The sequence below is a fragment of the Lepidochelys kempii genome, chromosome 12 (genome assembly GCF_965140265.1).
Source record: "Lepidochelys kempii isolate rLepKem1 chromosome 12, rLepKem1.hap2, whole genome shotgun sequence".
Taxonomy (NCBI): Eukaryota; Metazoa; Chordata; order Testudines; family Cheloniidae; genus Lepidochelys; species Lepidochelys kempii.
The window spans coordinates 40,129,309-40,156,852 of NC_133267.1; the positions used below are offsets into that span (position 1 = coordinate 40,129,309).

The 27,544-nt window shown below is 41.9% G+C and overlaps 1 protein-coding gene across 8 annotated transcripts in view; it reads right to left on the reverse strand.

Annotated features, from left to right (window-relative positions):
• FANCA (FA complementation group A) overlaps positions 1–27,544 on the reverse strand; it is a 72,274-nt gene that overhangs the window by 11,765 nt on the left and 32,965 nt on the right. For 7 of the 8 annotated variants that reach the window (XM_073308252.1, XM_073308251.1, XM_073308255.1 and 4 more), the window contains 14 exons: positions 18,111–18,218; positions 16,545–16,687; positions 14,803–14,873; positions 13,429–13,528; positions 11,818–12,008; positions 10,909–11,005; positions 10,001–10,177; positions 7,899–7,972; positions 7,200–7,328; positions 6,045–6,135; positions 3,535–3,701; positions 2,836–2,938; positions 608–667; positions 15–119 (listed from right to left, as the gene is read on the reverse strand). In XM_073308252.1, coding sequence (XP_073164353.1) covers positions 15–119; positions 608–667; positions 2,836–2,938; positions 3,535–3,701; positions 6,045–6,135; positions 7,200–7,328; positions 7,899–7,972; positions 10,001–10,177; positions 10,909–11,005; positions 11,818–12,008; positions 13,429–13,528; positions 14,803–14,873; positions 16,545–16,687; positions 18,111–18,218 — 1,616 coding nt within the window. The remainder of the gene's footprint in view (positions 1–14; positions 120–607; positions 668–2,835; positions 2,939–3,534; positions 3,702–6,044; positions 6,136–7,199; positions 7,329–7,898; positions 7,973–10,000; positions 10,178–10,908; positions 11,006–11,817; positions 12,009–13,428; positions 13,529–14,802; positions 14,874–16,544; positions 16,688–18,110; positions 18,219–27,544) is intronic. The other variant, XM_073308253.1, reaches the window with a different exon arrangement.

Genomic DNA, 27,544 nt, shown 5'->3' on the forward strand with positions numbered 1-27,544 from the left:
TTAAGAACATTTACCGCTGCAGAAGAAATGATAATGGGACATTTGGTTCGACATGTTTTCAAAACATCATTAATCCCTTGTGCTGATTCCTCATAATCCAAACTGGCATTCAACAGACCCTGGAGAAGTGGAAGTACAATGTGACTGCAAAATAATATATCTTTCCTATACATTTCAAACCCATGTTGTCAACTAATAAAAACCAGCTGTAGGAGTCAGCATTATTCAGAAGGAAAATCACACCCACAAACCTACCCTGAACCTAGTTTTCTCCTATTGTGAAAAATTAGTTAAAAATTATAATATTTCAGTAAAACTTCAACCCCTGCAGACCAATCTCTCACAGGTTTCACCAATTCCAATACAATATTTACATCCATCGCTCTTCTTCCACAGCCACATTTCAGAATATTTGTTTGTGGACTTTATGTAAATGTCAAGTTCCTATTTTGGTTTCTCAAAACCACTGCATAAATGCACATTCCAGTTCTAGTAATTGTGGCAGCTCATGGTCCTAGTGTGAAAGTCAGCAAATTGTTTCCTTGCAAACAATTTCAGTCTTTGCATTGTGAGAGAAATGGAGGGGAAAGATTAAACTAGCAGTTACCCTTAAGAAGTGAGCTGTGATGTCATAGGAGAGTGCACATCCTCTGGAACAAATGTTCCTCTGTAACAGAATAAGACAGACAAGAGTTTACTCAATAGAGAGTTAAATGTTTAAAAAAAAAGTTACAATCCTTTGGCAATACTTCACAATAGGGATAGGTCTGACAGTACAGAATAAACCTTTCCGAAAGCCCAGTTACTTGCTCCCTTTAGAGCCCCCACTCAGGACTTCATTTCTCTTGTGAAGCAACATCAGTCACTAGACAGTGCTTTGCAATTTCCTATCACCAGTAAGTAACACAGATAATGCTACTTATTGCCTACTGTAGAAGACAGAACTGGTTCTAGGCAGAGTGACATTGTTTGGATGAGTGGATTTCTCTTGCTCCACCTATGCAGGGACAGAGATATAGGTGGTTTGCAAGGGATCATTTAGCCAAGTAAAGTAAATACAGCTGACTAATACCAGAAGAATATAAAAGGAAGAGACCCCCCAGAAGCTGATGGCACAACCATTATGAAGCTATTGTTTTGTGTCAAATACTAAGATGTTTCAAAATATCTCATGGTTTTAAAGATGAAAAATTAGCTTATGATAGGGTCTCAATTTCCATATATATATGGCAGGGTGCCATATGCCTTGAGGTGTCAGGGAAATCAGAGACTTTGGGCTTGTCTTCACTACGGGGGTAAGTTGATGCTACTCCAGGTACGTGAATAACGTAGCTGGAGTTGACTGACCCCGGTGTTTTCACTGCGCTGTGTCGACAGGAAATGCTCTCCAGTCAACTTCCCTTACTCTTCTCAGAAAGCTGGAGTATTGGGGTCAACTGGAGAGTGCTCTGCCATCTATTTAGCGGGTCTTCACTAGACCTGCTAAAATCGATCCCTGCTGCATCCATTGCAGCAGCGTTGATCTCCCTGTAGCGAAGACCAACCCTGGAATGCAAGTTCAGGGCTTGTTTACACTGGTACTGTACAGCGCTGCAACCTTCTCGCTCAGGGGTGTGAAACACCCCCACCCCAGCGCAGCAAGTTACAGCGCTGTAAAGCGCCTGTGTAGACAGTGCCCCAGCACGGGAAGCTGCGCTCCCCGCATTGGTAGCTACGCCCCTCGTGGAGGAGGTTTTTTAGGCTATGGCTACACTGGCACTTTACAGCGCTGCAACTTTCTCACTCAGGGGTGTGAAAAAACACACCCCGAGCACAGCAAGTTACAGCGCTGTAAAGCGCCAGTGTAAACAGAGCCGCGTTCCCGGCGTTCTAAACTAATCCCCTCCTGGAGGTGGAGCACCAGGACCTGGCGCGCAACCACACTCGCACTTCAAAGCGCTGCCGCGGGAGTGCTCCCACGGCAGCGCTTTGAAGTTTCGAGTGTAGCCATGCCCTTAGAGAGCTCTCTCCCAGGGCTGCGCCACAACCACACAAGCTACGTTCAAGTGCTTTAGCGTTGCCAGTGTAGACTAGGCCTCAGTCTCTCACTTCCCGGCCACCAGAGAATGCTGCAGATTTCTATACTTCAAATGCTCTTAACGACTCTTCTAATGGCAACAAGAAATGTTGTTGACAGGCTCCAGGAGCCATAACAAGTGACCTATAACTGAGGAATGGAATAAAAAAAAATAAAATGGGTATAGCTTGAAGGACTCCACCTTCTAAAATTCTAAAAAAAAATCTAAAAATGTACAACTTACTCTACTCAACCTGACTTAAACAAGGTCACAAAACTGAATATATTGTTCACAAATTGGTTAACACATCACCCTGCAGGTGAAAAGTCTAAACTGCTGATCAGTGATTTTACTCAGATATGCACCCATTTGTGGGATATTCACTACATCCAACAAAGTGGCAGATGACTTCATCAGACCAAATCTTTATATTGTATTTCCAAAGAGCCCTTTCTCATCAGCATAATATATTCATTGTGAATCCAGACAAACATATTCTGAGTGCATTCTGCTGCAGAGAAAAAGCACACAGAGAAATACTATAGTATCAGTCATTGGCAAGGTTCATAAAACCACAAAACTTTTCCAGATATCTGGACATCTCCTGGAGTGCCAAAAACATCAGAAGCATAGGTTGTCTGAAGTTCCCACACAATGACAGATTTCCTGCTTTCGAGTATGATGATATTTGATCCCTTCTCCATTCCCTACTCTCAAGTTTAAGACCCCTATCCAGAGCAATTACCAAACTTGCTACTGTTTGGGAAATTGTACACACCAGCTCAGTGTTTACAAAAAAAAAGAAATCTTCACAATCCAAGGTCATTTTCTTTCCTCTTCGACACATGATGAGAACTGATGGGGGGAGACACAACAGAATCCTAAAGTAAAATTTAAAAACATGCAGTCAAGAAGAGTACAGAACAGCAGTCAGGTCATATTAAGCCTGACTTTGATTTTCAGTAGAATTTAGAGAACTTTCCAAGACTCAATTCCTTAAACATCTGCTAGCAGGAAATGTAAAGATTACTCACTGGGGATTTTTCCACGTGGCCAGAAACGGATTTGGTATTTCAATAAAATATTCAGAGCATTTTCAAGACACAGAAACAATGACTTTAGAAATGGTGAAGTTCCCTTCTCATCCCCAGTGGGAATTAAAGCTTGTTAAAGAGGTGATGGTTGTAAATAGCAGGTCCAGGAGGTTGAATTCCTAGGACTGCTATCAGGATCAGCCTTTGGCTAAGTGTGTTGTGTTTAGTGAGAGCTCAAATACCGGGGTCGTTAGGGAATAAACACCTCACTCCACAAGATCACCACACTAAACCAGTAAACATATATATTCCCACCTTAATTATCACCCCTTAGGAAAATGGATGTACAATTATTTCATTGCTGTTGTGCTGTGTAGTTGAGTTTCTGAAAGTAGCTTTATCAGATGAGTTTCTCTCATTCTGGCATCCTGTTGGTATTTTACCTTTTTTGCAGTAGCACTTCCTGCTGCCTCAGTAGCCGTTCACCGACAGCAGAGCCATTTCCTATAGTTTTTAACCTTTCCTGGAAAATCCTGAATAGGAAGTGTCCCTTGTCATTCCAGCAGCCAGTGGGTGAAGTCTGCCTAGACCCTAGCTCAAGTACCATTTCCTGGATGGGAGAAAGAAATTTTTCATAACTTTACATCAATCTGCATTTCAAATCCTCTTTTACCCCACGGTATCAGTGACTGAGATGATTTTAGATTTACAGCAACTGCACAAGTGCCCAGAAATCCCAGCCCGGGATAAACACACAATGAAGTGACAGAACTCCTCAATAACCCCTGAAGTGAGAGAGTTCACCCTTCTGAACGCTACATCTATCCAGCATGCAGCTTCCAACTTATTCTTCTGAACTTACTTTGTTTCTTTAGGCTTTGTAAAGCACATTGGTGCTTGCAAAACATACTCTACTAAATTTGCATTCCTCTGAAGTTTGATTCCCCAGTTTCAGTGGAAAACAGTTTTACTGATTATTCAGTGTCTGAAGTGATTAGAATAATAGAATCATAGAATATCTGGGTTGGAAGAGACGTCAGGAGGTCATCTAGCCCAACCCGCTGCTCAAAGCAGGACCAATCCCCAATTAAATCATCCCAGCCAGGACTTTGTCAAGCCTGACCTTAAAAATATCTAAGGAAGGAGATTCCACCACATCCCTAGGTAACGCATTCCAGTGTTTCACCACCCTCGTAGTGAAAAAGTTTTTCCTAATATCCAACCTAAACCTCCCCCACTGCAACTTGAGACCATTACTCCTTGTTTTGTCATCAGCTACCACTGAGAACAGTCTAGATCCATCCTCTTTGGAACCCCCTTTCAGGTAGTTGAAAGCAGCTATCAAATCCCGCCTCATTCTTCTCTTCCACAGACTAAACAATCCCAGTTCCCTCAGCCTCTCCTCATAAGTCATGTGTTCCAGTCCCCTAATCATTTTTGTTGCCCTCCACTGGACTCTTTCCAATTTTTCCACATCCTTCTTATAGTGTGGGGCCCAAAACTGGACACAGTACTCCAGATGAGGCCTCACCAATGTCGAATAGAGGGGAACGATCACGTCCCTCGATCTGCTGGCAATGGCCCTACTTATACATCCCAAAATGCCATTGGCCTTCTTGGCAACAAGGGCACACTGTTGACTCATATCCAGCTTCTCGTCCACTGTAACCCCTAGGTCCTTTACTGCAGAACTGCTGTCGAGCCATTCGGTCCCTAGTCTGTAGCGATGCATAGGATTCTTCCGTCCTAAGTGCAGGACCCTGCACTTATCCTTATTGAACCTCATCAGATTTCTTTTGGCCCAATCCTCCAATTTGTCTAGGTCCCTCTGTATCCTATCCCTGCCCTCCAGCGTATCTACCACTCCTCCCAGTTTAGTATCATCCGCAAATTTGCTGAGAGTGCAATCCACACCATCCTCCAGATCACTTATGAAGATATTGAACAAAACCGGCCCCAGGACCGACCCTTGGGACACTCCACTTGATACCGGCTGCCAACTAGACATGGAGCCATTGATCACTACCCGTTGAGCCCGACAATCTAACCAACTTTCTATCTACCTTATAGTCCATTCATCCAGCCCATACTTCTTTAACTTGCTGGCAAGAATACTGTGTCAAAAGCTTTGCTAAAGCTTCACCTAAAGCTTCACCTAAAGCACGTCCACCGCTTTCCCCTCATCCACAGAGCCAGCCAGTTATCTCGTCATAGGTGCTATATGGATTACATTTCACTTTCCAAAAGCCAGATTCCAAGAGTGCTTGTGTATGTTCTGTTTTGTTTATATTGATCTGTGGGATCAGGAAGGATCAGATTGGAAGTTAGTTTCTTTGATGTCTTCAGCGGAAAGATAGATTTGTACCTCTGAATACTAGTCAGTTGCAGCAGAGATATAACTTGACTAGCTTGACAGCTAATTAGAACCAATTACAAATAGAAGAGCTGCCATGGTCCTAAAATGCCTAGTAGAACTCACTTTATCTTTGCAAGATGGAGCCCTTGCTTCTCTGCAAGGCTAATTTGGGAAACTCTCTACTTCAAGGACCTGCATGTAGGTATATTAATAAATGGGGGTGGGGTGAGCGAACAGCCAAAAATCAATTCTTATAACAGAATTCCACTTTTGTAAACGTAATTCAACATGTAATGCAAACTGTCATCGTCTAGAATTCAAGACTGGCTGCTTGCACATTTTCAGAAGCTTTGTTTCTTTCTCACAGCTTGTAACAAGGAAGGCTGGCTGGTTCTAATGCCTTAAGGGCATGTGAATTAACACACTAAAGCAGTGGAAAAAATATTCTGACTGATCTATCTTTGGTTATCCAGAGCACCAATCATAATATCTAAAAACAGGACTGTCTGTCTTCCATACACTGAAATTTTAGAAAAGATTTTGTCATGCCAAATTCATGGATCTGGCATATGGATTCGTATCATGATCTAAAATCACCTGTAATCTGCAGAGAATATCAGGATTGACTGTCCTGTTATGAACGGAAAACTCTGACTTCTCCAACTGGCCACGGTTGTCCAACTCTGACCTGGAATTAAGAGAGACTCCTGATGACTACCCCTGTTAGTTAGTTAGTTATATATTCAGTGACCCTATCTGTAACAAACTGGGAAAACGTCTGCATTATTTCTCATTAACATTATGTAACTTGGTTTCCCTGTTCAATTTTATATTTATGCCTAACTGAATGCATATAGTAAAATGAAAGGAGGCTGTAAAGAGGAGCTGTTAAGGACCCCAGGAAGAGTTGAACAATGACACAGATAAGACAGTCTCTCCGGTACCCACTTCAAACAACAGTGGCTGAGCCATCAATGGAGAGAAGGAGGCTACCTGGCTGGCACCATCCAAATTAGGATGTTTTTCCTCTTCCCAAGGCCAGGGCTGAGATCAAAAGATGCTTAGGGGATTTAAAAAAAAAAAAAAAAAAAAAAAAAAAAAGCTTCTGGCAGAAAGGGAGGGAGGTGGGGGCAGGTCCTCATGGAAGGGGTGGAGTGGGGGCAGGGCCAGGAGGTTTGGGGGGTTGTACCTTTATATGAAAAGGTGTCAGTGATGCGGCCTTTGGGCCAATGTACTAGTCCTCATGTGGCCCTCATGGTGATTTGAGTTTGAGATTCCTGATTTATAAGATTTTTTAAAATTAGAATTTTTTTTTAAAGAAGTCTTAATGATAGTGGAAACTCACTGTGGTGTACAGGAATGTATGCTCTATTCATACAGACGTATACAAGAACATAATTTGATGGTTGACTTAGGAAGTCAGAATTTAGTTTCTGAGGAAATCAAACACTGGGTAAACATGCACATCTATAGCAATATGAAATGTTTAAACAACTCTTGCGTTGACACACACACACAAAACATACCCATTATGAAGACGTGTGGGGGCAACATTCTATGACATTGCTCTGGCTTGAGTCAACGAGACTCAGCTAGAATTAGGTGGTTCTATGTGTGCATTAAAACCCAACATATAAACCTTTCCTAACTATGCTGTAGGTACAGAGTCAAATGCTGCTCTACCTTATTAGTTTCCATATTCACAGTAAAACTGTCACTGCTGTGCAAGTGTATTCATGTGAGGTAAAGTACCTTTGGGAGAAATCCAGAATTGTACCAATAAGAATGCCACATGCCTTTTCCAGGTTTCCATCACAGCCTCCAGAAGCAGAGGCTGCTGGAAGATACCACTGGTACAACGCCCAGTAATGGAAGTCGTGCCTGCAATATTGAACAATGGAAGGTTGGATTCATATCAAAGAATTTTAGTGCTTCCTGTTCATTGTTTTAAAGAGAACACAGTACACCAAGTCAAATGGAATGGCAAAAAGAAGGTTGCCACACAGACCTGCATATATAATAAATCTATATGAAACTAGAAAGTGATTGCCCCTAGAGGAACAGATGAAAAACTAACAGGTCCCTTGAGGGACTTTTAACAATCCAGAGACATAACAATGCTGGGCATATAGTGTTTGCAGGTTGACCTGTAACAACCATCTCTTGCTTCTGGGCATGGGAAAGTCCCGAGATAGAAAGATGTTCTAGTGAATTCTGTGGAGGTCAACGGTTACCTTGGATAACTTCCTCAAGGGAAGCCAAACCCATCAGATCTAACATACCTTGAGCTCTTGTTTAAGATGTGGGGGCATTAGGAGTTCATGCCCCAAGCCAGACAATTTATTTACATGGTCATCAAACTCCAGGCTTAGGAGCTTCTCTAATATTTCTGACTTAACTGGAAATGCATTTCAAACTACTTCCATTTTTACAGGACCGTTCTGCGCTTACCTTTCAGAAGCAGAAAGGATATCCTTCTCAGGCTGGACTTCTAGCTCAAACAGCAGCCACTCTTGGAAAGATAACTGGGAAAAACGCAGAGATTCAGCACAATAAAAGAACAGATCAGCAAGGAAACATGACTTCTATGGCTAGGTTACCAAAAGGAGCTCAGCCACCCTCTCTCAAATTACAAAGATCTCTCTCTCTCTCTCTCACATGGCAGCAGAGGAAATTAACAGTTCCCATTTAGTCTCAAGAACATTTCTGTTCCTCGAGCATTCCTAGCAAATCTAAACCAAGCCACCACTAGTTTTCAAAAAGACTACTAAAAGTACACATATCTTTAATGCTTCTAAAGTGCCCATACTCTGAATATCTAGACACCAGTATGGAACATGTGACAATATAAATCAAAGGAGAAAACAACAACAATTAAAAAAAACCTGTAACCAATGTTCATGAGAACTTCAAGGAATTGCATGCACTTAAATTGGGTGCCAGGAAAAGTTCATGAGCATTTTCAAAAATTTGGGCCTTCTCATAGATCTGTTTCTATAAAGGATTAAACTATTAGGCACACATCTGAGATATAAATATATTTATTGTACAGTTATAACTGATAAGCCTCCATGGTACTATTCCTGCATTACCATGTTATATCCTACTCTACTTTTTGTCAATTTCTCTATAAAGCCAAAATGCCTCATGCCTTTTCTCCTATCTGCAGGTTATGGTGTAGCCAGACAGCCAGCCCCCCCCCCCGCAGACCAGCATTGCTGGAAACACAGGAGCAAGCCGGAACAGGGTACTTAACATATATTCCAGCACAGCCTTTGAAGCTGTGAAAAGCACAGGTGTGCTGCTACAATGTGCCTCTGGGAGCAGATACAACGATTAAGCTCACAGCAGGCAGAGGCCCTGTGACAGACATGGCTCTTAGCCCCTACTAAATAGCGTGATGCACACACACCAACATCCTAGGTGGGAAAATATTTACCCTGATAAAAGAAATGTCCAGTAGTCGACACTTATTGTTTCTCTCCCTTGCAAGTGTAAACTACTCTTGCGAAAGCTGGCGTCACCCAGACAGACCAGCCTCAATTTGGCATAAGAAAGGAGAAAGAGAATAAAGGAGTACAGAGGTATAAGTAGGGGACCTACAGCACCATGATTTTTGAGTGCTTTTCACTATCTATCTGCTGGTCAGATAAGTGACAGCCTCCCAAGGCTTCTGCAGCTAAGAGGGTCCCTAAGCCTTGTCCCTTATTCGTCTTTCCGCGGAACTGAGTGACCGATCCTGGCTTGGCACCGCTGGAATCGAGAGATGCAAGGAGGGTAAGAAGCACCCACACCTGATCTCCTATCTTTAGTGTACACATATTTTGAAATAGAGCTCTATACTTTGTTTTCTTTCTTTGGGATTGTGGCTTCAGTTTTGTAACTTGTTTGTGTGTGTAACATCTCTACATTTAAATAAGTAGGCACTAGCAATTTTGTAACCACATGATTAGAATCTAGCTTAATAAATTTTGGTAACCATTTGTGCATAAGTCTGACTTGTTTTCTCTGGTTTACTGTAAAGCAGCCAACACAATTAAAGAACCTCAGCCGTTTTGGCTCTAAAGCCTGGCCATTAGGTGAGAGTACTAAGAGCCTAGCGTTGAGTTGTGCCGCCTCCACGGGGCAAACTCTTGGGGCACCTGTCAGTCAATCCTGGCTGCCCGCTGCGAAGGAGCTCTGAGCTCTAGCAGTTAAAGTCACGGGTGGTTAGGACCTTGGGGCATCCATCAGCCTAGCCCGGGCTGCCCGCCGCGAAGGGACAGTGCGTCCTAGTGGTTAAAGTCACGGATGGTATAAACGGGCATAGCTGGCACCTCACCAAACATCCTTGGCCGTCGGCTAACATATGGGGATGATGATAATGATAATTCTTAATGCTTAGATTTGGTTGTACACATCTTCAAAGTGTTGTACAAACACTGACTAAATAATAAACTTTTATAGGGAGCAGCTATTGCTGCTAATGAGTAATAATATTGCATCTATGCTGGGAAATCCCAAAGCACAGATCTGAAAAGTTAACGTTATGGTATGAGGGTAGGGACTATTACCTGGAATAGTTTCTCCTTCAAGAGTTCTTGGAAGCACGTTTGCTTCCATAAACAGAGGCTGGTTTTCGTGTAGTTTACAGAGGGACAAGAGAGGGACCTCCAGGACAGTTCAGGTGCTTCCTCCTCACGGCCAATTCCGCGAGCCTCTAAGCTCAGCCGTGGCACAACATACTGTAACTAAAATAAAGAAAGTAGAAACTTACATATTGCCATCAATGAAAAAAAGCCTCTGTGCAGTACCAATTACGTAAAATAGTGAGTGTGGAAAGAGACAAGGAAACTCTGCCAAAAATGTATGTTATTCAATTATTTGGCAAAAATGTGTTTGCGCAAGTGGAAACAAAGTTGAGGTGTCACTAAAAATCAGGCCCTAAAACACAGAATTCATGAGTCCAGTCCTTAGACTTGGAACAGTATTGTTGTTACTCTCCTCTCTAATAATCTCCCAAACAGACCAGGAGTTAACTTGGTAGAACTAAAACGGCTCATTTACATTGGTTTAGCTGTTCCTCATGCTACCCAGCTACTTGACACAAAAATCCAAAACTGTAATAAAGAATGTATAGGTTGTGTGTGTGGAGGGAGGGCGATGGGCAGGGGGCCGGGGCGGGATTAGATCAAGAAAATCATGGCATTCGGGACAAAAAAGTGATAGGATGTAGTATTAGACTTTTAAACCTTCCAATGCTCTGTTAGGAAACAAGAAAGCAAACAGAGTTGGCTACATAATATTGTACGCGTTATGGAATGAATACGCAGAGAGCTAAGGCAGCTCCCATAAAGGATTCAGGATAAATACTGCAATTAGTGCTAACCTGTTACAGTACAGATACCTGCGACAGACCGTTCCAGTGGCACTGCCTTTTCAAAAAGTGATGGCAACAGATTTTTTTTATTGAAACGGTTACCTTTTTTATAAGGCCAGAGGGAAGCAAGTTGCATAAATCATCATGAGAGAGGGAAGGAAACTTGCACAAACAATAAGCAACTGCTGCAGTACAAAACCTGAGAGAAGAAAGAGAGCAGTTATTTGGTTTGGTTCATCTGTCATATCTGCCCCATCTTCCACTGCTGTTGCTTCCCATCCAGGAGCGTCCAGGGCCAAGTAAAAACCAAGGATATCATGCTTCAAAATTGTCTAAATACAAACTGCAATGATATCCAGTGACCACCTAGTCCAACAGTGTAATCATATTGGAACACTGTGTGAGCTATGACAATGGATTTTAAAGAACAAGGAGTTAAAAGTAACTACTAAATCATTTCAAAGGCTGGCACAGGAAGTCTAGAAAAAGATGGGAATAAAATCATAACATACCTGGGAGAGAGACTGCAGTCCTATTTTGTGTAATTCAGCGCTGACCCAGAGCCACCCTAATTTTTAATATGGGGGTGTAGGCTGCAAAGACCACAAGTGCCAACAAAAAAAAAAAAAGTTTCATCTTGATTTGAGGCCAGGTAGGATCTGGAATTTTCATGGATCACACCTTAATATTGAAAGATGAGGGCGGCTTCAATCTGTTCTAATTCATGCCAATTAGATGCAATCCCTGGGCTCCTCCCAAATTTCTTATGCAGCCCATTGGTGGGCAAAGTTGGGGCACATCTTGTCTAAAGTTTCTACTTTTAAGTTTCATTTTCAAATAAAAACGTTCTAAACCTAAATACTAACATGACCAATAGTGTGAGTGCCACACATTTGTAAGAGGGGAATCTATTGCATGACAGGACGTACTGTTCCATATCCCTGCCTGTGCCAAATCCAAGTCATCCCTAGAAACAGGGAAACCTAGCATATGACAAAGAAAGAAACTCACCTCATGCAGAAGGCTAAGGACTCCCCTGTCCTGCAAACAAGTAAATGGTTCCAGTACTCAGTAACAGAAAGGCCCTTTGCAGAGGCAACCTTGGATCCAATGTTCACTTCAGGAATCAAAGATTTGGATTCATTTAAATGAATCATAAAGGCAGCTAGTCCTAAAACATGAGCATCATTTAGGGAAGGACCCTGCAGCCAAACAAATAAATAGCTCAGTGAAAAGATGCATAGCATTTGTAACAAAGCAGCAAGTCTCAACTGAACCTCAAACTAATCAAGAGGCAGAATACTGCAACTATCCAGTGACTAATTCAGTGCAAAAGAACAATTTAGCAGATAGAAGGCACCAGTTAAATTAGATAACTTCCTCCTTATCTGAAATTCTGAAGTTGTTTCTGGTTAGCTTCTACAGCAGAAATAAGAGAATTCTACAACAGTAACGTGGCGTAACTAACTTTAATTACATCCTTGCAGAATTTTAAAGGCCAATGGCTTTTCAGATTCTATGGCATTTAGATTTATTTATCAGCCTCATAACTTAATCCTTTCAGTACAACAGGGTGAAGAGCACTTAAAAGAAAGAGCACAAGGAAACACTTAAAAAAATAAAAAATAAGAACAATGAACGCATGAGGCATAGCTCTGGATCTTGCACCTAGGTATTTAGAAAGGCTCAGGGTCTCAACTGTCTCTTAAAAGCTGACTAAGGCTGGTAACGGTGGTGGATATGTAGTTCTGCACCAGGTGCCACATCACAACCCCTTTACATCACTCCAATAAAGGGACTTTAACAGCTCCTGGGGAAATATATCCATTCTAAAGCATAGAACATATGAAAGCATAAAAGCATCTATACAGAGTTCTATGCTGCCTCCCCCCTTGCAGCTTGTAGCACAGGGGATTGCCAGGACAGGCAGGAATGCTTTAACATACAAAATGGCCTGCACTGATCCAGAATCCAGGACACACAAATATAGTATAAAGCCATCTTTCCCCCCCTCACGATCCTCTTCCTGGAAGGACCTTCTGTGCTGTGCCTCCTCAGAGATGCAACACGGAATCTAGCTGCAGAACTGAGAGCTGTGGTCTGAAAAATTACTTAGCATGTAATACTGCCTGCACCAGCTCAGAATGAAAATTAGAGGGGGCAAAAATGGTCTTGAGGCTGATACAGCATTTACTCAGTATTTCTAATGCACAAGTGCTCCTTTTAATTCAACAACAGTGCCTCCCCCTTATACATTAAACGCACAAGGCTGTATAGTTAAAAATTAAAAAGTCTGAAAATACAAGAGTTAATCTGACCATATTACACCTTTTCTGCTTATGTACATATTTGCATATTATGTATATTTCAGTTCATGTTGTTAAATGTGCATCATAAATGAGCAATGTGGCCAAGTTAACATTGCTGTAGAATCACTATTGTTTGAATTTTCTCAGACCAGGTTTGAAAAGTTTGTTAAAAATGAGAACTCTTTTGGAAAATTACAAGTTAATGAAATCCCTCCATCATATAGTACAGTACAGACAGGTACTCAGTATACATGTGGAGAGATGAGGCCAAAGCACATGGTTACCATCAATTTCTTTATGTTGGGAAACTAACCTGATGATAAATAAGCTGACAGAGCCTAGTCAACAGGGCAGGTAAGACACGCCTGTGCCCACAAATCATCTTCACAAACAGAGACAAACAGAGCCCCTGCCTACAGAAGACACAAGCCATGTGATCATGTTACTGCCAAAGGTCACTGTTATCCTTAATATAGAAGAGGGTTTTAGAAATGGTTAAACAGAATGCATCTGAAGCACCTTTGAGTGTAAATGCATCACACAACTATCACTCCATCAATATAATCAATTCAGCACTATAATAAATGCTATTTATATATCCCCATATGGGCATGGCACTATATGACATGTAAAAATCAGAAGGTCCCAGCCTTATGTAGCTTACAATCAAGTCAAAGAAGAGTTGTTGAGAGAGATCTGGAGAAGAGGAAGGTTGCTGAGGGGCACAGAAAGGTGACTGTTGCAGGTACAGGGGTCTTCTTTCAGGATAGTTATTTAAACTGTGGTGAGAAAACTGTTCAGCACTGCCATGCTGCCAAAAGCACACCCCATTTAGGTTACAGGATTGTAGGCAGCTTGGAAGTTGCCAGTGAAGTTACTTTTTAAGGAACTATTTTGACCATAACACTTATAAAATTTTTGCTAACACACACACGAGCTAAACCACCACATTCTTCTTCCAAAGAGGAACTTCAGGTAAAGCCCAGTGAAAGTCAAGTCATACTCTCACAGTTTCCATTTGTCAGTACAAACATATATTTAATTTCTGAAATAAAGGGAGGCATGCACAGGTTTAAGATCAAAGTGAAAAAATAAAATGCTGTATTCTTCTCTTGATCTTGTGTCTTCAGCACTAAGCTTTGTGCTTCATTCATTTAATGCTGGAGATGGCCCTAAGGCTAATGGCAGGGATGCCTAGACCTAGAGCAGCTCTGGATGTACCAAAAATAACCCAGAAGACACTTTAATGTCTTATGTACAAAGGCAAAGAAAAATATTCTTCTTGGGGTCTGATTTGTTTCAACAAAAAAGTTATAAAAAAAATAAATCAGAAACTTTGCTCCAGTGTCCCCCTCTTAATAATCCCATCTTTAGAAACAACGTGGTGTTAGTATTACAAAAAGGCAGCACTAGACAGAGCAGAGGGATATTTTAAAGGGCTGTCACATAGTGGGCAGCTTATTTCAAGAAGACTCAATGAGAATGGAAGAGCACATGGTGTTTCTACTCTCATCTATCAAAGTATTAGTTTTTGCATCATAGCGGCTCAGGATAAAAGTGCCTAAAAACACCAGTACGATATATCCCGCATCATCAACAAGGGGATCTTCACAGACCCTTGTACAGTGCAGGTATTACAGGGCACTAAACAGTTTTGTCCTGCTTGCATGTATAGCATGCATCTTACCTGTCAGGAGGGTTAAAATAGGAAGCAGCTATTAGATTCTGGCAAAAGGATGTCAGTAAAAGATCAATGACCTGGAACAAACAACATAATTCATTTCTACTTTGTGGAGTTTGTCTCTAGATTTAGTTTTAGGATATGCATAGACATACATACAATTACCCAACACAATCTTAAAGAAAACATGTTAATGTTTATAATAGGTACACCAGATCACTGGTGTCAAGAAACTGAAATTAAAGTCCTGTGTTATAAACCCAGGAATGTTTTATATCCCCCAATTAATGTCCAGACATATTGTGATGTTAACGACATGAACTGGGACCGTATAGATCATTGTTGCAACCAAGGTCCTATAATTGCGCCAAATCTTGTACAAAGGGGGTCAAGTGAGGTGTCTATGAAAAGGTTGTAACTTGCTGGTTATAATTATGCTGTAACTTGCTGGTTATAATTATGCTGTAACTTGCTGGTTATAATTATGCTGTCTGTATGTGTATGTCATTTTTGTATTTGAATTTATGAATATTGGCTATGTACTTGTATCTCAGTGTGTTTGATTCAGAGTAAGCATCAGTGAAGCATTTGGTCAGCTTCTTGAGAAAGGACTATTCTGAATAAGTGCCCGATCACGAAACACTTAACTGACAATGGACTTTGGGAGACTCCAATCCACATCTGAGGAGCCTTCCTGGGAACTTTCAAGGTAGCATGTGAGCAATGGCTCCTGCCTGGAAACTGAATTATGCATGGACATGTGACTTGCCCATGTGACTCCAAACTCCATCTTGCAGCTGTGATTTTCCACAGTAAGGACAAAGGGGTCCTTCCACATGGCAGAAGATATAAAAGGCCCTGGAAACCCCTCCATTTTGTCTTCAATCCTGCTTCTGACCTCTGGAGGAACTGTGCTTGAAACTGAAGCTCTGAACAAAGGACTGAACAACCCATCCAAGCTGGGATATTTGTACTCCAGAGACTTGATCGGTTTAAATCAGCAGTAATCCCATCAAGCCTGAACTAAGAACTTTGCAATTGTTGTATGTATTTGATTCCATTTTAACCAATTTTAACTCATCTATATTTCTTTCTTTTTATGAATAAACCTTTAGATTCTAAAGGATTGGCAACAGCGTGATTTGTGGGTAAGATCTAACCGGTATATTGATCTGGGTCTGAGGCTTGGTCCTTTGGGATTGGGAGAACCCTTTTTCTTTTACTGGGATATTGGTTTTCATAACCATTCATCCCCATAAGGACTGGTGCTGGTGGTGATACTGGGAAACTGGAGCGTCTGAGGAAATTGCTTGTATGACTTCTGGTTAGCCAGTGGAGTAAAACCGAAGACCTCTGTTTGGCTGGTTTGGTGTGCCTTAGTAGTGAATGCATCACAGCCTTGGGCTGTGACTGCCCTGCTCTAAGCAATTTGTCCTGAATTGATACCTTCAGTAGTGTCCCGCCAAAGGTCGCTTTGTTATATATATATATGTCTTGTAAAGAAAGCCTATCCCATCTGAAAGATTTACATAGCATACAGTACACTCCTAGGTCTCTTCACCAGACATCCAAAGATTTCTGAAAGGCTAAATATAAGTTTATATTCTCTGTAGAACAATGCAAGATGCACAGATTGGTAATACATTTACTGCTCTTCATAGACAAAGCTTTTGACAAGCACTGCACATGTATTTAAATTTATTCAATCAACCCAATTTGCTTATTGTTTCAGGCTCTACAATACTCACACACTGATCCTGCTGTTCAAGTTTTGGGGAACAAATGTTAAGTTGGATCAGAGAATTGAAGAATGCAGCTTCATTTTCATTATTGCGATGTCCCAGGACAGTCATCAGTCTCTCAGAGATCAGTGCAATCTGGGCTGGCACAGCTGCAGGAAAGAGCAGCATGAGAAGAAGTAAACCAGAGTGGGTAAGCGTAAAGGTAAGAAAGGAGCTGGAATTAAGAGAACACTTCCATTTCCAAGGTTGATGGATGTCAATTTTTAATGTAAGGGGGAAAAGGAAGGAGTGTATGTCCCATTCACTGCCTTTAAAATTCGCACCAGAGACTCTAAAATCCTGAAAAGCAGTAAAAGAGATTTTCCCTCCTGATGTGCTCAAAATGCAGAATAAATTACATCTTTTGGCTTGGAAACATCCAAAATGGCTGCCTAGAATGAAGGAGCGGATGAAACTCCTGCATTTCCAGCTCAGACCAAATATGTTACGTTACTGCCTTGCAATGCATCTCCTTGGTATCACTTCAGGAGTTTCAAGCCTCAAGTATATGGAAATGATTAAGACACAGAATATTCCCTGCTGAGGGATAGGGAAAGATAAGTCACTTTGTCATTATCTAAAGGCCTCTGTCACAAAAGTAGAGAGCTTCCCATCCTCTTCAAAACAAACTCAAATGTTCCTACCAACCTGCTTATAGAGTGCTGGGCATATTTACATCTTTAGGAATAAATTACTATGATGTTTAGGGTGTTAAATACTGAATCCCAAATTTTTAAACAACCAGAAAACTTATGTACTGTTCTCCAAATCACTAAGTTTTATTTTATTTATTATGTTTCAGCAGGTGCATCTTTCATTTGTTGGGATGATGGGTTTCACCATACATAAAAGCTTGACCAAGGCACCCATCCTGACTGCCATTTAGAATTGTTTTCATAGAATGTATTTCATAGTTTAAGGTATCTCAATGCACTTTAGATAGTAGCACAAGGGTAGTAACTGTGTAGGCAATGGAGCATCCACTAGGCATTCTGTCATAGTTCACACAGTGCTAGGTACATTATAACTTACTTTATTGATCAGAAGAATGGTAGTCAGGACACAATAATTATCAGTTATTTTTTTGAAAAAAAATTAATGGGATCTTTAACTCCCATCAGAGACTTATGACAAGAACCATATTTCATCTTCCATCAGAGGAAGAGTATCCCAATGGCAGCTCCTTTGTCTCCAATACTGCACTGCCAAACAGCTTTTATGAGCACAAATGCAGGAGTAGGGGTGGGTGCCCCCCAACCTTTTGACAGAGATGACTGAGTTGTCTCGGGATCTTTACTGACTTATTCTTTTAAGTTAAAAGCTTAACTGTCAGAAACTAATTAGACATTCTCAAAAAACAAAACAAAAAAAAAAAATCAGACCTGAAGAAATTATATGAATCAGAGAGGTTACAGTCCTCAACCACCTTTGGCAAAAAGCATAACACTGCTGTTTTTGTTAGCATTAGCCACTTTCTTAGTGGCCTTCTATGAACTTTATTTTAAAGTAACTGCTACATGCCTCCCCACATACCATCATGTTTGCTTTGGTCTGTGATCAGCATGATCAGTTCATCCAGTTCAGCCTTCAGCTGTTCAACAGGCTCTTTGAGATGGTCAGTCTCTATTTCTATTGATCCATCTATATAAATAGAAGAGAGAGATGGTCTATATTATTTGTCTGTATTAGAATACTAGAAATATAGGGCTGAAAGGGACCTCAAGAGGTTATCTAATCCATCCCCCAACAATGAGACAGAGTCAAGTACAGTAACTCCCCACTTAACATCCTCTTGCTTAACATTGTTTTGATCTTATGTCCCTGCTCTATTTCAGAACATGCTTGTTTAAAGAAGCGTAATGCTGCCCTACAACTTTGTTTGGCTGCCTGCTTTGTCCATGGGTGGCAGCCCCCCTATGTGCCCTCCGGTGGACCCCACGGATCAGTGCCTTCCCCCTGCTCCCCCCGCCTCCTGCCCGCGGCAATCAGCTGTCTTGTGGTGTTCAGGAGGCTGTGGGGAGGAGCGAGGACATGGCGCGCAGCCTCCCCCCTCCCTCCTGAACACCACAAACCAGCTGATTGTCGTGGACAGGAGGCAGAGGAGGGAGGGGGGAGGCTGCACACCGCGTCCTCACTCTTTCATCCAGCCTCCTGAATGCCTCAAGACAGCTGTTTGCTGTGGGCAGGAGGCGGGGGGAGCAGAAGGAAGGTGCTGATCCGCGGGGTCCATCAGCGGGCGGGAGGCGGTGGTGGTGCGCACATAGGGAAGCTGATGGGGGGGCTGCCAGCCTGTTTAATACCTGTATTAAATTGCTTGTTTAAAATTTATATAATGCCTTTTGTCTGGCAAAAAAAATTTCGCTGGACCCTAACCCCTCCTATTTACATTAATTCTTATTGGGAAATTGGATTTGCTTATCATCTCACTTAGTCACATTTTTCAGAAACCCTGACCACACCACACGATCCATCGTCTACAGCCAAGCTCTGCGATACAACCGCATTTGCTCCAACCCCTCAGACAGAGACAAACACCTACAAGATCTCTATCAAGCATTCTTACAACTACAATACCCATCTGCGGAAGTGAAGAAACAGATTGATAGAGCCAGAAGAGTTCCCAGAAGTCACCTACTACAGGACAGGCCTAACAAAGAAAATAACAGAACGCCACTAGCCGTCACCTTCAGCCCCCAACTAAAACCCCTCCAACGCATTATTAAGGATCTACAACCTATCCTGAAGGATGACCCAACACTCTCACAAATCTTGGGAGACAGGCCAGTCCTTGCCTACAGACAGCCCCGCAACCTGAAGCAACTACTCACCAGCAACCACATACCACACAACAGAACCACTAACCCAGGAACCTATCCTTGCAACAAAGCCCGTTGCCAACTGTGCCCACATATCTATTCAGGGGACACCATCACAGGGACTAATAACATCAGCCACACTATCAGAGGCTCATTCACCTGCACATCCACCACTGTGATATATGCCATCAGGGGCCAGCAATGCCCCTCTGCCATGTACATTGGTCAAACTGGACAGTCTCTACGTAAAAGAATAAATGGACACAAATCAGATGTCAAGAATTATAACATTCATAAACCAGTCGGAAAACACTTCAATCTCTCTGGGCACGCGATTACAGACATGAAAGTTGCGACATTACAACAAAAAACTTCAAATCCAGACTCCAGCGAGAGACTGTTGAATTGGAATTCATTTGCAAATTGGATACTATTAATTTAGGCTTGAATAGAGACTGGGAGTGGCTAAGTCATTATGCAAGGTAACCTATTTCCCCTTGTTTTTTCCTACTCCCCCCCGACCCCCGAGACGTTCTTGTTAAACCCTGGATTTGTGCTGGAAATGGCCCACCTTGATTATCATACACATTGTAAGGAGAGTGGTCACTTTAGATAAGCTATTACCAGCAGGAGAGTGGGGTGGGGGAGGTATTTTTTCATGCTTTGTGTGTATAAAAAGATCTTCTACACTTTCCACAGTATGCATCCGATGAAGTGAGCTGTAGCTCACGAAAGCTTATGCTCAAATAAATTGGTTAGTCTCTAAGGTGCCACAAGTACTCCTTTTCATTTTTCAGGAACATAACTACAATATTAAGTGAGGAGTTACTGTATACCTAGACTATCCCTGATAGAGGTTTGTTCAATCTGTTCTTAAAAACATCCAATGAAAGGGAATCCCCAACCTCACTCAGTAACCTATATTCTAGGTACTTAGTTTTTCCTAAATCTAACCAAAATTTTCCTTGCTGCAGATTAAGCCCATTACTTTTTGTCCTACTTTTAGTGGGCATGGAGAACAGTTGATCACAGTCCTCTTTATAACAGTCCTTAAACATAGCTGAAGACTTATCAGGTCCTTTCAATCTTCTTTTCTTGAAACTAAACCTACCCAGGTTTTTTAACCTTTCCTCATAGGTCAGGTTTTCTAAACTTTTTCTCATTTGTGTTGCTTTCTGTGCACACTCAGATGTGGACAAATTGGAGAAAGCATGGCACCCAAAACTGGACACAGTACTCCAGCTGAGGCCTCACTAGAGCTGGGAGAGTGGAACCACCACTTTAAATATACAAAACCTAAAGCAATGATTCTCTGATCTCTACTTAGGGTTAATGTGAAAGCAGAATTCACTTTGGGATATAAAATGGTGTATATATATACATAAAACATGGATCTGCCACAATGTACAGAATCATTTTTATCCTCAAAATCATTTACTCCTGGGGGAATTCTGCACTACTGTGTGTGCATAATCAATGAGCCGTGCATATTTTTAATTTTTTCCCCAGAAAAAAGCTTCTGCTGAAAAGTTGCTGCAGTTCCTCCTTTTACCCAACAGAGGACGCTGTGGCGATAGAGCACAGCAGCCACTCCCAGCATGCTAGGGAAGAGAAAGAATGCCTTCTTCACTGTGCCAGCTGGGTCAGGTCAGGAAACAGGGAGGGACTATGGGGAGACAGACAGCATGGGGGTGCTGGGGGGGGGGTCAGACAGGGGCTCATAAGAGCTAGTGGGGGAGGACAGACTGGGGCAGGGGCTGAATGAGAGTGGAGGCGCAGGGCCACATGGTGACGGGGAGGGGGTGCAGGACCACATAGGGACAAGGGGTGGCTGAGTGGGGGCACAGAGACACATGAGGACGTGGGTGTCTGAGTAGGGGTGGAGGGACACATGTGCCTGACTGAATGGGAAAGGCTTGGGATCATCCAGGATCTGCATGGGGGAAGCTCCCTAACAGTTCCTTCCAGCCCCCCCAAAAAACCTGTTCCATACTTTTCCCACACATACCCAACAACTGTCAAATTTCACACCCAGGCTCCTTCCCAGCAATTATTTCCCGCTCCCTCAGCTCCTCCGTTACCCGACTCCCCCCAGCCTTGCACTGCTTCTGGGGGGTGCGGGAAATATGGTTCTGTATGGTAGTTTAAATGAATTATTACTCAGCGTTCTGTATTAAAAAGCCCAGTAAGGAATCTATTTGTCAAAAAACATTTTCTGAATCTTTTTTGTCGTCTGTATTGTTGCAGACATATTTGCTGACAGACATTTTGAAATAAACGACCAAAAATAATTGAAATTAGTGTGATTATATTGTCTTATTTTGACAAATAAAATACACAAAATTTTGCTGAATTTGAAAATAGTGTGCGCAGAATTTTTAATTTTTTGTTGCAGAATTTTTAATGTTTTGGCTCAGAATTCCCCCAGGAGTAAATAATTGTACCACTTGACTAGTCAGTTATGAATTTATGTCTAGTTCAGGAAGGAACTTAACTTTCAGAACCAAGAAATGAAGAAATCTTACTTCATATTTTCCTTACTATTCTCCTTTTCTTCCAGCCTCCAGAAATTCTCATAAGCAAACTAGGGAAATATGGTCTAGGTGAAATTACTATAAGATGGTGCACAACTGTTTGAAAGACAGTACTTAAAGAACAGTTATCAATGGTTCTCTCTCAGACTGGGACGGTATATCTAATGTGGTCCCACAGGAGTCAATCCTGGGCCCAGTACTATTCATATGTTCATTAATAACTTGGATAGTGGAGTGGAGAATGTGATTATAAAAGTTGCTAATGACACCAAGATGCAGAAGGGTTGCAAGCACTTTGGAGGACAGGTTTAGAATTCAAAAAAAGACTTGGCAAATTGCTCTGAAATCAACAAGATGAAATTCAATAAAGACAAGTGCAAAGTATTACACCACACTACAACTTGGAAGGAAAAAAAATCAAATGCACTACTACAAAATGGGGAATAGCTGGCTAGGTGGTCCCTACTGTTATCCTGGGGTATATTAACAGAGTGTCATATGGAAGACACAGGAGGTAATGGTCCTGCTCTACTCAGCATTGGTGAGGCCTCAGCTGGAATAGGGTGTCCAGTTATGGACACTGCACTTTAGGAAAGATGTGCACAAATTGGAGAGAGAATCCAGAGGAGAGCAACAATATTGATAAAAGTTTTAGATAACTTGATGTGTGAGGAAAGGTTAAAAAAACCTGACAAGTTTAGTCTTGAGAAAAAAAGACAACTGAGGGGGGAGCTGAGAACAGTCTTCAACTATGTTAAGGGCTGTTATAAAGAGAGCAGTGAAGGATTGTTCTCCATGTCCACTGAAGGTAGAACAAGAAGTAATGGCCTTAATTGGCAGCAAGGGAGATTTAGGTTAGATTAGGAAAAAAATTCTAACTATAAGGATTGTTAAATTCTGGAATAAACTTCCAAGGAAGGGTGTGGTATCCCCATCATTGAAGATTTTTAAGAACCGGTTGGAGAAACACCTGTCAGGGATGGTCTAGGTTTACTTATTCCTAATCAGTGCAGGGAGCTGGACTTGATGACTTCTCAAAGTCCCTTCCAGCCCTTCATTTCTGTGATTCTATAAAGTGTCTTTTCTCCCAGCAAGGCTGGGAAAACATTCCAGAAATACCAAGTTAAACGCTAAGTAATCAGATTCCCCTCAAACAAGAAAGCAAGAACTCTACAAAAATCTCCAGCTGGGAACATTGGGTTTATTTTGTTTGAATTGCAAAAGAAGGCAAGTTCCCACTTGTCACCACAGAGACACTGCCACCAGCAACATTTCAATTCAGAATAGTCCAGCCCTAGAAACCATCAAGTAGAGTTTGTCATTGAATGTTCAGCAGATAGGAACAGTGTCTCAGTTAACAGAGCCAAAAATAACTCAAAAAGAAAAGGAGTACTTGTGGCACCTTAGAGACTAACCAATTTATTTGAGCATAAGCTTTCTTCTACACTTTCCACAGTATGCATCCGATGAAGTGAGCTGTAGCTCATGAAAGCTTATGCTCAAATAAATTGGTTAGTCTCTAAGGTGCCACAAGTACTCCTTTTCTTGTCAGTGTCTGTGGTAACACCCATTGTTTCATGTTCTCTATGTATATAAATCTCCCCACTGTATTTTCCACTGAATGAATCCGATGAAGTGAGCTGTAGCTCACGAAAGCTTATGCTCAAATTTTTTAGTCTCTAAGGTGCCACAAGTCCTCCTTTTCTTTTTGCGGATACAGACTAACAGGGCTGCTACTCTGAAGCCCAAACCAGTTTTTCAGGAACAAAGGACAGACCAACTCCCAGCCAGATGTTAAAAGTTTGTCACCTGCTTAAGCAGCCGTTCTCCAGCAGGGGGAAAAAGTGTAAAAAAGAAATTTACATTTAATCACAGGGATAGTTCAAATCTCTCATCCACAGCAGACAGCTTGTCACCTACACACTAGCTGGGGGTAATCCTCAAAGAGGGGAGAGTGGTATAAGAATGAGAGACCGTGGCCTCCACTTCACCTCTCTTCTCCCCCTCCCATATCTGCTCATGGCAGCTACAATGCTCAAAAGACAAAGAAAGCATAATTGAACTGGGGGTGGGGTGGTTCTAGCTGGAAGGCTTTTCAGCTAATACAGATTGTTGTAGCACATGGTGAGACAAAACCTTTTGTTTTTAAGTTATTTTAGTTTGTTAAATTAGGTATTGGATTAAAGCGTATAGGAAACTATTAGGGATAACAAGGCTGGTGCATTATCATTTTCCTTTGAAGAAAGGACAGACTTTCTATGAGTTTGTACTGTTCAGAAGGGTACTGAGCAGTACAAGACATTTCTGGGGGACAAGGCTGGGACAGGGAATTTGAGGGTGTTGCCCTGTAAGTAATTCATGAGTGACTGGTCAGATTCTCATGTATTTAAATGGCAGTGAATTTGCATGCTGAAGGCTATGCAAACAGGCCAGGAGTGGATGTTCTGACAGCAAAGCAATGCAAGAGGCACCCTAGGCTAGAGAATTAAGGGGACACAGCTGTTCAACAGTCAACAGATTGAACCCTGGATAATGTCACATGCACCAAGGTTGATTTAGGCCCTATTGAATCAGTTCTACTATGATGTAGAAAATATTAACTAGGATGAGCCACTAGAGGTCATTGTCAACTCAAATGATTCTTTACAAGCTTTTTATTTTGATCACAGAGACCTGCACAATTGTCACCACTTAGTACTTCTGCATCTCCTGGAAACCAGGAGGACACTAAGCAGCTGAATATCAGGTATTTAACAGCATCTGTGTCTTCATGTTACGCAAAAGGGGTTGAAACCTCCCTATATAGCTACTGCTTCTTTGTGAGACTTTTTTCATGTTTGAAGTGGTTTTAGCAGGAGTTATTTTCTGTGTACAAACTTTTGAGCACACTTGTAAAATATTCCTGTTTCATATTAGCTAGTCCCGAGATTGACAACCCTGACTGGCCGCGTGCCAAAGGAAATCTGCTGGCGGGCCAGGACAGTTTGTTTACCTGCAGCGTCCACACGTTTGGCTGATCACAGCTCCCATTGGCCGGGTTTGCCATTCCAGGTCAATGGGGGCTGTGAGAAGCGGTGTGGGCCAAGGGATGTGTTGACCAAAAGTTGCCAGTCCCCGGGCTAGTTTGACCTGCGTTACTTCATGATTTTGAAATAAACTTCCTCGTATTTGAAGATATTGCCAATTTTAAAATGTTAGTGTTTTGAAAATCCATTTGCTAACAGAGAATACATAAGAGAGTCCGTTCAAAAATTTACAATAGCACCAACATGATGGCTGTGATGGGATCTTAAATTAAACCCACCTCAAACAGGTGTGGATTGGCAACTGTAATTGTTACATTTTCAGATCTATTTCTCATCCCCTTCTCTTTGGGCATGCACTTTATCCCGTCCTTTGAAAGGCAGGACCACAACAAAGCCTGGATGAAGTACTGTCATGCAGAAGATCAGGACTTAGGTTCTCACTCTGCAGACTAGTGAGGACTATGTTACTCAGGGCTGAGAGCACTTAGTCTCTGAAGAAGAAGAGATGAAGACACTATGGTAATGATTTTTACAGAACCACATAGATGGCTCTTTAGAAGTCACGTTCTCAATCACAGCAAGTATTCATATATAGATTTGGCAAGGAATTAAAAATGGTGGCAAGAGTAAGAAGGTACAGAAATCCAATAAAGTATCTCTACCTCAGCTCCTTAACCTCAATTCCTGCTCCTGTACAGAACATGGGTCTTGTCTCCCTGCCCCCCAAAGGGTAGCAGAAATCCAACTACCTGCTTGCTAAATATGACCTAGCAATTAGACATGGTTTTGGAATTGCCATTGTAGCAACTGACTCTGTCTGCCACAAGTGCGCTTCATTCACTGTAGACGGTCCTATGCTCTCACATTCCAAGAGCCAATACCTGGCTGAGTTTGGATCAATCCTATAGCAATAAAATTACCAAGTTCAGCCAAAAAGACACTTAATATAGTTGCTTTCTTGAGGCTCCGCAACATGGAACTGCAGTCTATCACCACAAAGACAGCTGATAAAGTTTAAATTTAGATGGGAAAATTTTTTCTCTGGACAGAAAATGATTTGCAGTAGAAACTGTAACAATACATATACCTCTCTGCAGACTCTTCCATTTGCAAATTGACAGCCACCAGATTTTTAAAACGTGATATCCAAATGACCACTACTCTAAAGAGCGATATGTGCCATTGTGTTCTTGTTGTTGTTCATCCTTCAAGTTTGAAGATGACCAAGACATCACTGATTGGTTTGGTTTCTGTGAACACATGAGTAGCTGATCAGGCCAATTTGAGCTTTGAACTCTCTGTGGCACACTTAATCAAGTAACCCATAGTGGCATCTCTTGCTAACAGTGGACATACTGCTCTTGTGAGATTTACACTGCTGGTGCTTCTGCTGTGCTTCAGTGGTTCTCCTCTGCTCACAGACTGTAGCTCCAGTATGGATGAGACTTCGCCAGGTAGAATGATCATGGGCAAGATCTTCTCAAATATCTGGGTCAATGTCAAAATGTTGAGTCTTTGAAACATTTCTGTTGGCCTCCCTGAGTGTGCTTTCCCTACTTTAGCTCACCCTAAAAGATCTTTGGCAGGTGTTCATCTGACATTCTGGTGACATGGCATGCCCATCTCATCTGTGATTTCATCAAGGAGAATGGATGCTTGGAATACCTGCCCATATGAGAATCTCAATATCTGGAGCCTGGTCTTGCCATCTTATCCTCATTGGTTTCCTCAGACAGCCCACGTGAAAGTGAGTCAGCTTCATAACATGGCGTTTGTACACTGTCCACATTTTGCATGCATAGATCATAGTTGGCAACATAATGGCTTAGTAGACTTCAGTTTTGTTTGTTGACTAATGCCTCTGCGCTCCCGCACATTTGCATGTAGTCTGCCAAAGGCCAACACTTGCTTCGGCAATTCTGGCATTGGTTTAATCATTGCTGTGAATTGCACATGACAGTGTCCTGCTGAGATAGGTGAACTTGTTCACTGCCTGAAGGGTTTCGCCATTCACTGTGATAGTAAGGTTTTCCTCGCACAGGCTGGTATATCATTCTGTTTTCTTGAGGTTGATTGAGAGACCAAAATTATCACAAGCTGAAGAGAAACAGTTTATACTCCGCTGCATGTCAGAATCAGATTCGGCATTCAGAGAACAGTCATCAGCAAACAGAAGATCATGAATTGTCACTTCCTGTACCTGTGTCTTTATCTGTAGCCTCCTCAGATTGAAAATTTGCCATCAGTCCGGTATCTGATGCCAATCCCAGTGTCACAATCACAAAAGGCATCTGTAAGCATGGCAGAAAACCTCATACTGAAGAGGACTGGGGTCAACACACAGCCCTGCTTGACTCCATTGATGACTGGGAATGTTCAGATGACTCATCATCCATAACACAAGGGACCATGCCCTCATGGAATTGCCGAACCATTGTGATGAATTTCTCTGGGCAAATGAATTTTGCCATGATCTTCCAAAGGCCCTCCCAACTGATTATAATAAATGCTTTTTTCAGGTCAATGAAAGTCATATACAGGTTGGAGTTCTGTTCCTGGTATTTCTCTTGAAGTTGACAAGCTGCAAACAC